General features: G+C 52.9%; 4 protein-coding genes across 4 annotated transcripts in view; 1 reads left to right on the top strand and 3 right to left on the bottom strand.

Moving 5' to 3' along the window:
* Positions 1 to 338: 338 nt before the first annotated feature.
* On the bottom strand, positions 339 to 1,341 carry POSPLADRAFT_1041331 (hypothetical protein; the record flags this gene model as incomplete). Its single annotated transcript, XM_024477887.1, has 2 exons — positions 619 to 1,341; positions 339 to 586 (listed from the first exon to the last, which is right to left on the bottom strand). Exons 1-2 carry the CDS (start codon positions 1,286 to 1,288, stop codon positions 339 to 341), a joined length of 918 nt encoding a protein of 305 aa, XP_024335460.1. The 5' UTR covers positions 1,289 to 1,341.
* Positions 1,342 to 2,697: 1,356 nt separating this feature from the next.
* Positions 2,698 to 6,935, top strand: POSPLADRAFT_1184968 (hypothetical protein; the record flags this gene model as incomplete). The annotated part of the gene is made up of 19 exons (XM_024489118.1): positions 2,698 to 2,754; positions 2,806 to 2,996; positions 3,047 to 3,334; positions 3,384 to 3,536; positions 3,589 to 3,815; positions 3,878 to 4,348; positions 4,404 to 4,425; positions 4,482 to 4,517; positions 4,576 to 4,666; positions 4,722 to 4,878; positions 4,941 to 5,155; positions 5,212 to 5,352; positions 5,403 to 5,645; positions 5,694 to 5,987; positions 6,043 to 6,084; positions 6,132 to 6,260; positions 6,316 to 6,534; positions 6,594 to 6,658; positions 6,718 to 6,935. The coding sequence occupies 19 exons, from the start codon at positions 2,698 to 2,700 to the stop codon at positions 6,818 to 6,820; spliced, it is 3,144 nt and encodes a 1,047-aa protein (XP_024335459.1). The 3' UTR covers positions 6,821 to 6,935.
* POSPLADRAFT_1071361 (hypothetical protein) lies at positions 6,901 to 9,441 on the bottom strand (the record flags this gene model as incomplete). Its single annotated transcript, XM_024482440.1, has 4 exons — positions 6,901 to 8,634; positions 8,691 to 8,901; positions 8,988 to 9,117; positions 9,384 to 9,441. 4 exons carry the CDS (start codon positions 9,439 to 9,441, stop codon positions 6,901 to 6,903), a joined length of 2,133 nt encoding a protein of 710 aa, XP_024335458.1.
* Positions 9,442 to 9,883: 442 nt separating this feature from the next.
* Positions 9,884 to 11,749, bottom strand: part of POSPLADRAFT_1153463 (hypothetical protein) — a gene marked incomplete at both ends in the record, with an annotated part of 3,573 nt that continues 1,707 nt past the window's right edge. Inside the window, 10 exons of the mRNA XM_024486746.1 lie at positions 9,884 to 9,965; positions 10,019 to 10,162; positions 10,231 to 10,359; positions 10,407 to 10,488; positions 10,541 to 10,563; positions 10,612 to 10,800; positions 10,901 to 11,025; positions 11,078 to 11,193; positions 11,249 to 11,397; positions 11,452 to 11,643. Of these exons, the coding sequence (XP_024335457.1) occupies positions 9,884 to 9,965; positions 10,019 to 10,162; positions 10,231 to 10,359; positions 10,407 to 10,488; positions 10,541 to 10,563; positions 10,612 to 10,800; positions 10,901 to 11,025; positions 11,078 to 11,193; positions 11,249 to 11,397; positions 11,452 to 11,643 (1,231 nt within the window). The remainder of the gene's footprint in view (positions 9,966 to 10,018; positions 10,163 to 10,230; positions 10,360 to 10,406; positions 10,489 to 10,540; positions 10,564 to 10,611; positions 10,801 to 10,900; positions 11,026 to 11,077; positions 11,194 to 11,248; positions 11,398 to 11,451; positions 11,644 to 11,749) is intronic.

Below are 11,749 nucleotides of genomic sequence, written 5' to 3'. Positions count from 1 at the left end.
GGTTGAGGCGCAGGACACTGACGCGACTGGCGCCTATAGCATGTAACACGCGCGCCTGGCCGCACTTCACAATATAGTATGATACTTAGGACTCTATAACCATGCTCTCAAAAGACTGCCTTGGATGGTCCTATTCGAAAGATAGACATTTTGAAAGAGCCGGACGGTGCACACGGCACATCAACGTACTCGATCTGATCCAGGGAGGCCCGAGGGGAAGTGTGGATTCCAAGACATCCATATATATGTATTGCAAAAGGTACTGAGGCAAGACACAAGATTGAGTATCAGCAAAAAAGAAAATATCTAGGTCCTACGAACCCACGCAACCTATCGCCTCATGCTGTGGCTGCCAGCGCCACTGGGGTACACCAGATACGCACCGTGCTGTCGTCTGACGCAGAGACCAGACGGCGGTTGTCTCGCGAGAACCGCAGATGCACAAGATTGTCCGTGTGCCCTTCCAGCACCGAAATCTGCTCGCCTGTCCGCGTATTCCACACGCACACAGAATGGTCCTCTGCACCCGCCGCCACAAACTCGCCGTCATCCGAGAACACTGCCGCGTTCACCATGTCCTCTTCTCCTTCAATCGCCAGAATCGCCTTAGCGTTGTACGAGTCGCAAAGTGCTCGCGGAAGATGATAAGCTTCTCGCCAGACTTGGCGTGCCAGACCACGCTGGTGCCATCGTCTGACGCAGTGGCCAGCCGGCATCCGTCGGGCGAGAACTGGACAGAGTGGACCACCCCCTGATGGCCCTTGAGAACAGATATTTCCATGCCAGTCTCAGCATCCCACACACGCGTGTCGCAGTCGGCACTCCCGGACGCGAGCTGTGTGCCGTCGGGAGAGAACGTGACAACCATGACGAGGGCATTATGGGCCTTGCACAGTGATTGCTGTTCGCCTCTCTCTACGTCCCATATCCGCACTGTGAAGTCGACTGACCCGGATGCGAGTTTCTTGCCATCCGGAGAGAACGCGAGTGTGTCGATGAAGCCGTCATGACCATTGAGCGCGATCGTCTTCTCGCCAGCAACCACGTTCCACAAGATGATCGAGCAATCGCGGGAACCAGAGGCAAGGAGAGAGCTGTCTGGTGAGAATGCGAGTGCGCAGATGGTGTCTGTGTGCCCCCTTAGCTCCGTGATGCGACCTCCGGTGGCGGGATCCCACAAGATGATGGTGGAATCTTCATAGCCGCTGGCGACGTAGAGGCCGTTTGGGGAGTACGCCAATGCGCACACGCTGCCGCGGTGAGCGTCTGCGCCAAGACTGAGGAGCATACCCCCGGCGTCGTGCCACACAACAAGCTCCTCCTGGAGATTCTCGGCGATATCGGTTTCTGCTGGTGGTACCGGTTGTGTGTTGGGATCGGGGTGGTTTTGTACCTGCTCGTCGGCCACTGTTTGTTCCGAGTCTTCTGCTTCCGTCGTCTTCAATATCGCCGGTGCGCTGGAGTCCCGCTGGAAAGATGTGACCTCTGTAGTATCGTCAGTAAGCATACAAGAGAGCCTATGACTGTCGATAACTACCTGGCATGATTTTGATGATACGCTACTGTGTAAAATTCGCTGCGGAGAAATGATTGTGAGTTGGGGTGTTGTCTGGTGTTTTTATAGTGCGTGTAGTGGCATCGCCACAATCCGCATGAGAGCCACCGGTGGCGGTGCTATCGCTTTGACCTTCTTGGTGGCACAATAACATGATGTGAGAAGTAGCCCCTTAATTCCCAGCGCTGACTCCGCGCTCGAGGTGGTACGATGGCTATTGAGTGCTGGGCTATCCTGTCTGCGCAACTTCCACGTCCGAGTCATTGCTTGTATGCACGAACTGGATCACTGTCACATCGCATGCCTAGCATGCCAGCTGTCAGTATGCTATATAATATTGAAGAAATTTCACACATCAAAACACACTGGGAACACTTTCCCGCTACGCGCACATACTTAGGGGCAAGCCGCAATGATTTAAATAATTTTCTAGCAATGAACCCCTATTATGCATCGCTGCGAGTCTTCAACGATATAATGTCAACCGTTGCAGTAGCACAATGAGTCAAACCGTAGACGATCTTCGCATCGTGTGCATATCAAGAAAGCGAATATTATTTAAGCCACTGAGCCTAGAGCAGGGAGAGAATGGGTGCGTTCAAGGTTGCGCGCTAGCGTGATGCTTTCGTGACTTGATCTCGATGGGCCAGCCAATCACGCTGGCCGACTACACAGTGTGACATGCCGTAAGCCGAAGCTGCGAGCGCTTGCGGTGGGCAGTTGCGTATTTGTCGCTATTCGAGGAGTAAGTAGAGATGAGATCCTCGCCATATTTCCAAGTCGCTCGTCTTTTGGTCTAGCGAAATGTATGAAGTCATAGAGGCGGCATAGACGACTTAGAGAGGGACTGCTTAAATGAGCCATATACGGTCACGTGCGTGGTATGGGAGCGGCCGCTAACTGGCGACTCAACCTGAACTTGTTCTACGCCACCATCGTCGTCGCCAGTCATCGTCACTGTCGCGCACGTCAGACAGCCCCCTTCACGCTGCTACCGACTGGGTTGCAACCCCCTGTAACTGCTCTTGTCGCGGGCGTTGTCTCCGATACGCTCTACTCCGTGTCTCGCTCTTCTACACATCCATTGAATAATCTGTGTCGCACGGAGTGAACCTGGAGAGAGAAGGATTGCAGTGAAACAAATGGCGACGAGCTTTCTACCAGTGCTCTCCCCCAGCGATGTACAGCGTGCGGCTGAGGTAAGGTGTCACCTCTAAGTCTTCACCGTCCCAAAGATACATACAAAACAGCTCATCCAACAAGCGTATGCACCGCACAATCATCTTGCGTCTGGAGATCAGCGGCGTCTTCAGCAAGAACTCTTCGACATCCAAAAACGCCCGGAAGCATGGGGTCTCGTCCTGCCTTTTCTGAACCACGACGACCCGAACGTCCAGTTCTTCGGAGCGCACACTGCGCAGGTGAAGATTGCGCGAGACTGGTGAGTCTTTTTGCGTCCGGCTTGTCTTAGCTTACGAACGCAGCTGGCAGGGCGTCGTTTCCGCAAGAACACGTCCTACCGCTACGCGATATGCTACTCGACTTGACTGGCAGGTCTATTGCCGCTGGACGGAATAAGGTCATCCTGCGTAAACTGTTCGTCGCAGTCACCTCTCTAGCACTGAAGATCTGTCCCGCAAACCCACCACAATGGCCGGACTGGCTCACGCTGTCCATAAATGCGCTATCCAGCTTGGGCGCATCTAGCGAACACCTGCTTGACTTCCTCGCGATCGTCGCGGAGGAGGTGGAGAGCGCTAATCTACTTCCGCCTAGTAAGTGAGTATGGCCGCGACTGGAGGATTCCACGATGTTCTAACGCACGCAGATCTCAAATGCAGCGGACACTACTTGAAGTCGTACCCATGGTTGTGGGTGCGCTAACAACGTGCATTGCCACCCCGCAAGCACGGAGCACGCCGCATCAGCTCGCATCAGCCCTCAAATGCCTCCAAGCGTGGCTATCCTTGCTACCCGCTAAGTATGCGTGCTCGTGTATATGTCAAATCCAATTGTCTAAGCGGCATTCGTAGCGACTTGACACCACTCATACCGCCACTCATTGCACTCCTGGATCCAATGCCTGGCACAGAACCACTAGAATTCGACGAAACGTCGTTTGTACTCTCATCGGACACGCTGCAAGAGGTCATGTCCAAGTCTGCCCTCTCGGATGGATCAGGCAGCAAGACGCTGACGGAGCCGCTCCTGCTGTGGTTCTATCGAAACGGGAATAGGATCGTCGGCGATACCCTCAACAGTGAGTGAGGTTCTTTGCCTGCTAATATTCCAACCTCCAACGACACTGATCATTCGTCTTAGCTGGCTTTGTCGACGGCGTATCGCATTCATTTTGTAAGCTCCTGGTAGCTGTAGGCGATCACTCTACGCTATACTTGGCAGCGCACATCGCATCGCCTGCCCCGCCATCTCCGGTTCCCCCGATTCCCTCTCCCATCTCGTTCCCGGCTCCTTCCATTCCCACCAAGTCTGACATCGTACAGACCTTCCTGCGGCTCCTGCTCGCGTACACTGCGCTTCCCGGGTACTACGCCGCCGATGAGGAGGAAAGCGAGCTGACCCTCGGGTTCTGGTATCTCTTCCAAGAGGCACTGTGGGCCGCCGAGTACGAGCAGGACTTTGACTACACAGGTGAAGAGGTCCCCGACGGTCGGGGTCAGACTGAGCCACCACAATGGCCCATCGCCAAGGCGGTTTACTCGGAGCTTGTGCAGGTCCTACGGCGAAAAGTAGAGTGGCCAGACGCTCTGACGTTGCGCACGTGGCCGAGAGGTGTGTGCATTATCTGAAGCAGTAGATATGACATTATTAACGAATAGAGAGGTAGATAGACGAGACAAGTTCCAAGCGTGCGTCTTTCGTGTTTTTATTTCAATGTCCGTTCTTCTTGACCGTTTTCCTGCAGATACCGGCGTGATGTCGGGGACACCTTGATCAATGCGTAAGTTGTTTATCAAATTCACAGATACGCGTGCATTGATTTTGGCCCATGATAACAGATACTATATCCTTCGTGATGACTTGGTGGGCTACTATGTTAATGACCTTCTCGGGCGCCTCGCATCCCGTCAGGATCAACAAAAGTGGCAGGTGAGTCATACTACGCCTACGATTCCACGTAAGCTTAGACTGATTGTTTCCCAAGGAAGTAGAAGCAACTCTGCATTGTGTTATGGCCATTCAGGAGGCCGTTCCCATAGAAGACAACCCACACCTGGTCAGACTATTTGGACCCGAGGTATATGGTCGCCTTCCAGTTACTGGGAATGAACGTGTGCGAAGGACTGCACTCATACTTGCTGGTCTGTACTGGACTTATTCCGAGGTGTACATGTCAATATTCACGTGGTCATGTATCATGCAGGCTCGTATTCATCATGGTTCACGACACAAACTAGCACCACAGGGACGACTCTCCTCATGAACACTATTTCATATGTTGTCGCTGCACTTTCGGAACCCTCATTATGTCTGCCAGCGGCAAATGCGCTTCGCGAACTATGCGATGCCAATCGGACTGTTCTCGCGCCGCACATTGGTGCTTTCTCCCAGCTACACGCGGGTCTTACGGGCATTCCTGTAGGTCTCAACTATCGCTCCAAAGTCGTCAATCCATTCTGATGCGTGGCTGTCAGGATACTGAGAAGGCCAAAGTTCTACAGTCCATTGCGAGCATCATCCAAGCCTTACCTCCAATGGAGGCTATCCCTCCTGTTGAGGCTTTAGTCAGTCCTGTGGTAGCAAGGCTATTTGAAGCTCTCCATCTATCGACGCGGGTTTGTCGCCTACTCCCTTGTGCTGCACTTGGACTGACTACGTCAACCAGCTTCCGGATGAGGCGCGTCTGATGGCTGTGCAGCAACTAGAGACTATCTCAGGAGTCGCACGCGGCCTCACTCGGACAAGCGATTCTCTGCTGGTATTGGACGAATCACCAGAGGTCCAAATGTTAGCCCAACAAATGCAGCAAGCGAGAGCCGATCCTCGCACCGTCAACCTGCGACAAGGCCTTCTTGACGCGATCCGAAAGGTGGTGGACATTTGGTGTGCAGATGCTAGCATCAGCGATGTAAGAATCATCGTATTGCTTCGCATACTGGACTGACGCGTGCTATAGGCCATGAGCGATCTGGTAAAGGCAATCACGTCCCTACCCTCAGACATCACGATCATGTCCCTTCCTCCAGCTCCTCTCCTCGAAGTCATCTGCGTGGCTTCGCAGCGTCACGTGACAGCTGTCTGGATGAGTTTGGCTAGTATGCTTGTGGTTCAACTCGACCCTCCAGCTCTGCTTCCTACAACCTTCAAGCCGATTCCAAGCGATGAAGGACGTGGCGTTGTGCTCAATGCCCTTGTGGTCCTTTTAGGGTCAACATTGACAAGTCTGGATAAACCGGGAGCGATGGACGATGTATGTCATGGGCGGTGCTTTCATATCGCTGCTTGATGTCTGACGTGCTCAGTAGAACCCTGACATTGTCCAGTCCTTCTTCAACTGCATGGACACGGTGAGCTATTTACTCATGAATCTGGTTTGTACGCTGACGATCATCAGGTCGCGCAACACTTTGTCTCGACGTTCTATAGTCTACCTCCGGAACTGTTCAACGCTCTAATGTCTTGTGCGGTCACCTCACTCAATCTGCAAGAACGATATTCACTCGTTGCGGCTTGTAATTTCGTGGTTCGTATGGTGTGCTGCCGTTCAAATGCTCCAATAACACGCGTTCTGTTTATAGATCACACTCATAAGCCGCACACACGCAACGGGTGAACTTAGCGATGCAAAGGAAATGCTGGCTAGAATGCATGGACGCTCCATCATGAAAGCAGTCCTTAGTGGCTTTGCCGGAAGTGCACCTCGCTCAGCTTCACAGAATCTCATAGAGCTACTTTCTACATTATTAAACCGATACCCTGCCGAGAGTCGGATATGGATGTCTGATGTTCTTTATGCAGTACGTCAGCTGTCAGTAAATATGCGACAGCATACTCATTAACATTGTTTCATCTCTAGGGCGATTTCGTTGAATCGCACGCCAGCAGTGAAGCTAAGGAGAAATTTGTCAAGGCAGTGTCCGGGTCAGTAGTCCGGTTGTCGTTCTTCAGCAATGCTGATGCACAGTTGATCTTTCACTCAGCACTCGGACAATGAAACGCATACGAGAGGCTGCGCAACAGTTCACACTCGTTGCAAGGGGCCTAGAAGGTTCAAGCTTTGGATATGCAACCATTACAATGTGAGAGCGACGATGAGAGAAGGGAACCGGTATCCACTATTGCCGCTATCACGAAGGACTGACCACGACGGGACCTGTACATTATCATAAGAGTGGTATCTCCACAAACTTCTCTTGAACCTGAGTTGATGTCCTCCGTCTTGGCCCTGTACTCATTTCTAGCACCCTCTTCCTCCGTTCTCTGAGCATCTTCTTCGCGAACTGTTCTGCGTCCGTCAAGCGCTCAGAAGAGACGCTTGACTGTCTGGAAATATCAGAACAATACGAGGACGTCCGCCCGGAAGGCATGGTCGGGCGGCGAGATCCTCGTGGCCTCTTCGTTACACGTCGACGGGTTTGCGTTGTCATACGGCGATGCTGCTCGGCCTGATAGGACGGAAGTTCCGGTAGCTGAGGAAGATCCATAACAGTGATTCCTGCTGGATTCGCCTCGTGGAAGCCATCCTCGTCTTTGACGTCCATGCGTGATTCTGGAAGTGAAGGTGATGTTTCCTGGCACTCCGGTAGTGCTTCCGCTCTAGATGGCTCCTGGATGTACTCTTGCAGAAGCGTACCGGACAGCCAGGGAGAAGAGTCGGCTCTTTCTGGCAAGTGGACATGAAAGGGACTCGTTACTTGTCCGTTGTTTTCCGCCTTCCACTCCTTGAAACTCGAATGGACTGAGCGCATGGTGCTCGCTCTAGACAGAGTACCCAACCCCGAGTTTGCAGCGTCCCTATAAATCGATCTGCAATCGCCTCGTATTCGAGTGGGGGCTGGGGTCCAAGTGCTGCAGGTCGGCTCATTTGCGTTGTTTGCTCCAACAACCGTGTTGAATGCATTGACTAGGTTCCACTTCAGCGACGCGGCCCAGCCACTGGTTTGAGTTCCTCTCGCGACTCCATCCCCAGGATATGATAAGGGGCCTAGATCTTTGTCGCTAAACCCCCCTGAGGTACCTAGACGGCCCATGCTGGTCGGACGCTCTTTGAGTGCCCAAGGGACGGTAAGCCCACTCCCATGCAGACTGAGGAAGCGGGGGCGTTCAATTGCCATTGGGGCGTACGGCGTCCCGCATTCATACGACAGCGCATGAGACATGGATGCAATACCTAGCGCAGAGCTTGCACGGCTCGCGCCGCCGCTTGACTCCGAGCGCAGGTCATCCGGCATTAGGTTCGTCACTTGGAGCGTACCCATATCTGGCGCGAGATCCGGGACACTGCTGTTCGCGCTGCACAGCTGGACTGTCGGGTAAGATCCGATGCCGTCGCCGAGGTGGATGACCGGCGGGAGGCGCGGGTACGTTCCACCAATGTCGGTCTCGCCAGTCTGTGGCAGCCCCGCGCCATGTCCCCCGTAAGCAGATTTGATCTGTCTGGGCTCCCACATATATGACGCGCCATCGGTCAACGAGCTGGGCTTCTCGCTTCCGTATCCACCAATGGTGTCCTTAGTCCATGGCCAGAGCGTCTTCCCTGATACGGATCGACGGCGGGAACGCCTCCTGATGCGTAGCCACCATGTAAGGAATGCTATAGAGGCAGTCAAGGCAGCGATAATGCCGAAGGCGACACCAGCATAGAATCTTGCATCATGAGCTGACCCGGAGGACGCTTCGGAAACTGCGGAAGAGGATGGTATGACAGAGGTTGTGACGCTTATAGTTGAGGTAAGACTAGACGTCGTGGGCTGCGAGCTTGTGGACGTCGATACTGCTGACTGTACCGACGGGCTCGACGTCACAGAGATGACGGGGGATAGTGTAGACGACGCAGCAGTGCTAGTAGAGGTCGGGATATCACTAGAGAGTTGTATGCTGCTTGAAGGCAAATTGGACTGATGGTTCGCATGGGTTACAAATATAGCGGCTGCGTGAGGCGTTACAGACATACCGGAGACATTGTATTCGCGGCTATAGTCGAGTCCGTTCCGATATCAGGAACGCCCTGTGGGAATTGATCCGATCCTTGAGAAGCCATCTGAGGACCGTCACCGTTGTCCTGCGGGGCAATGATGGAAGCCTGCCCTCCAGGTCCGAAGACTAGACTGTTACCAGGAATCATGCTACCGTCAAGCATTGTCGCTCGGCGGGTCTGCGCCACCCTGGATCGCGAGTGGATAGGTGATCCATGCCTGGGGGGTCGCCTTACTCCTTTCCAGTCCATGCCTGCAGAGGAGCTTGTGCGCACCAGGCGCTGAGACTTCCAGGAATGCTCCCAAAGTAATGAAAACTCTCCAGGAGCGTCGGAGAAAACAGATGGAAGGCAAGCGTACAACGAACGAGCATTAAACAACCCCGAGGCTGACAGGAGCATCCCCCTACAGCAATCATGATTCGAACTGTCTCATCAAATCGCAAATCCGGCGGGCCAATTATAAACTCTTTCGAGGCTGACGTTCGATCGACGTCATGAGGCAGTGACCCAACGCCACCAAGATGCGCACTGTGCTTTTTGTGACCTACTGATTTCTTCCGAAAGCGATGCAAAGGCGCAAACGTCGTGTCTACGCCAACGGCCGCTTGCGATCGGTGACGCCAGCTGCAACGCCATATCAAACTCTCATAATACCTAAGATGTGCTCACCTATGATACTGTCATGGTACACGGCGCTTTGTCTTGTCTCACCAATTGCAACGGACATATTTGGACATTCTCAACTTATGGCACAGTTACACAAGTAAATCCGTACTGAGCTCCGAACTATCCTGACTCATTTCTTGCTTGAGCTCGAGCAGCTCCTTCTCATGGGACGACCAACTGGGTCCGTACCTGTAAGCATTGACTCTCCTTCTCGGGAATCCAACAGAGTATATCCCTGTTCATAGACGGCCTTCGTGGTGATCGGTACGAACTAGTTACGCTCGCCTGGCGCCGTGGAGACGGAGACCGGGACTAAGACAGCAGTAGAGGCTATAATTGAAGGAAATGTCGTTTAAGAGTTATCAGATCCGCGGTATTTATGCGTGGCATGTGGGTATCTGCCAGAACCGTAGAGCTGACAGGAGACAAAGGTCGCTTGAATAAGGTCTGATACATCGGGGTCGTCGCGGACAGCTAGCTACTTGCGCTTATCGTTGTGTGAATCAGTGTGCATCTTCCTGAGCTATAAGCTCAATGACCGTCTGGTTTCGCGAGCGAATGCTACAAACAAACTCTCGCGGGGATCTGATGAGACACTCGGTCAGTGGAGGCTATATACCGATGCAACGAGTATATACCTGGTTACGCCAGTGATAAATGAGAGCGTAGGCTCTATCTCATTTCCATTAAAGTCACAGGCCTTGCGGATGTCCAGGGTAGCTAGGATGGTCGCTGCCGCCAGCCAAACACTCATATCCGCTAAATGACGGCCGGGACAGATACTACAACCAGAACAATGTCCGTCGAGTAAGCGGTTATTGTGTTCAGCTGCAAACACACCGCGACTCACCGCCTGCCGAACCCGAAGATATACCTTTTTGGATCGCACGCCTTGACTTTCTCGGCATCCATTTCCTCAAATCTCTCAGGTCGGAACGCATCTGGATCAGGGTATATAGACGGATCGCGCGAGATAGCCCTGCTAGTACATGAGACAAGGCAAGAGCTGTTCGAGTTTGGGCCCACCAAATGTTAGAAATCACACTCGACCCCTTCGGAAGGAAGTAGCCTTTGTATATGTCGTCTTGTGTTAGAGCGTGAGGGGCACCTGGAGGGGAATTTCAAGACGTTTCCGCTGCTGTGAATGCAAGCCAACGTACCTAAGGGTATGGGAGGGTTCCAGCTGGTTCGGCGTTAGTATTGAGTTGTGTCAAGTAGTGCATTATCGTACCGGTAGACTTCCAACAGCACACAATCAAGGTAAGGCAACTGCTTCCTGTCGTAGAGCTCGGGAAGTCTCTCGGCACCGACGACAGCCCCTATTTCCTCCTGTACTTTCCGCAAGACTTCAGGGTGGAGCGTCATGGTCAGAATGAGGGTCAAGAGCACGACTGCACTCTGCGCAACGCCATAATTAGAGCTACCAATGTCTCTTAGAATTGTATGTATCATGCCCACCGTCTCGGCACCGGCTATGCGGTGACATGTCAGGTACGCTCCCAAACAAACACGAAGTGCACCTACCGACGTATAAAGTGGCAGCAGCGCCCTTGATGTTATACGCGACTCGTGGCGGAAGTTGTCCGTTATCAGATACTGCTTCAATCCACGCTGAGGAGAACGAAGGCTTGTACACTCCAGATGTCTGTATGCCATACCTCAGACGAAGCCAAGGCAAGTCGCCGAGTGACGCTCACTATATTCTTGAGCAGCAAATCAAACAGTACGTCCAGCATCTGGCGTATCACGTGCCTTGCCTTTACCGCATCTCGGTTGTATGCTGCCCCGGGCATCCATGAAGGGACATACTTCACTGCATGCACGGAACACGATGAGCAGAGGTCTACGTGTGAATCAGGTGTACACACAGATCGGGAAGAAGTCGACAAGTGAAGCGACCATGGAATCAGAGTGGGTAATGGCATGAACCGCATCCTCAGCCGTCCTGTTGTATGCCTCATCTGCCGTTAGCTCGTCCATACCGTAGGCTAAATCAAGTGTGAGGTCGCTTGTATATCTAGAAGAGAAGAGATAAGCTAGTTGGGTAAGATATGAAGCAATTTAATCTAACCTCTGCACATGGGCGAAGAACGCATTCGGAGAATCGAGCAGTTTGATGATCAGCTTGTCAACGCTGCTTTTCAGTGTTGTATGTAATCCAGTCAAGGCTCGTTCTGTCTCGAGGGCGGCTTGCAGCCACTTCCTGTGCTCCCGCCAGTCCTCATCGGCATTCATGAATGCTGTGACAGGTTTGAAATCGTATCTAGAGCGACTTTGAATGTACGTTCACGGATACAGCGACGCAAAGTGATTTACACGTCTTCCCATAGTGTTAATCCGGCCCTGTCAGAGTAGATCGCCCCCTTCTT

The sequence above is a fragment of the Postia placenta genome (assembly GCF_002117355.1).
Source record: "Postia placenta MAD-698-R-SB12 unplaced genomic scaffold POSPLAscaffold_14, whole genome shotgun sequence".
NCBI lineage: Eukaryota > Fungi > Basidiomycota > Agaricomycetes > Polyporales > Adustoporiaceae > Rhodonia > Rhodonia placenta.
This window is presented reverse-complemented; position numbering and strand designations above follow the sequence as displayed.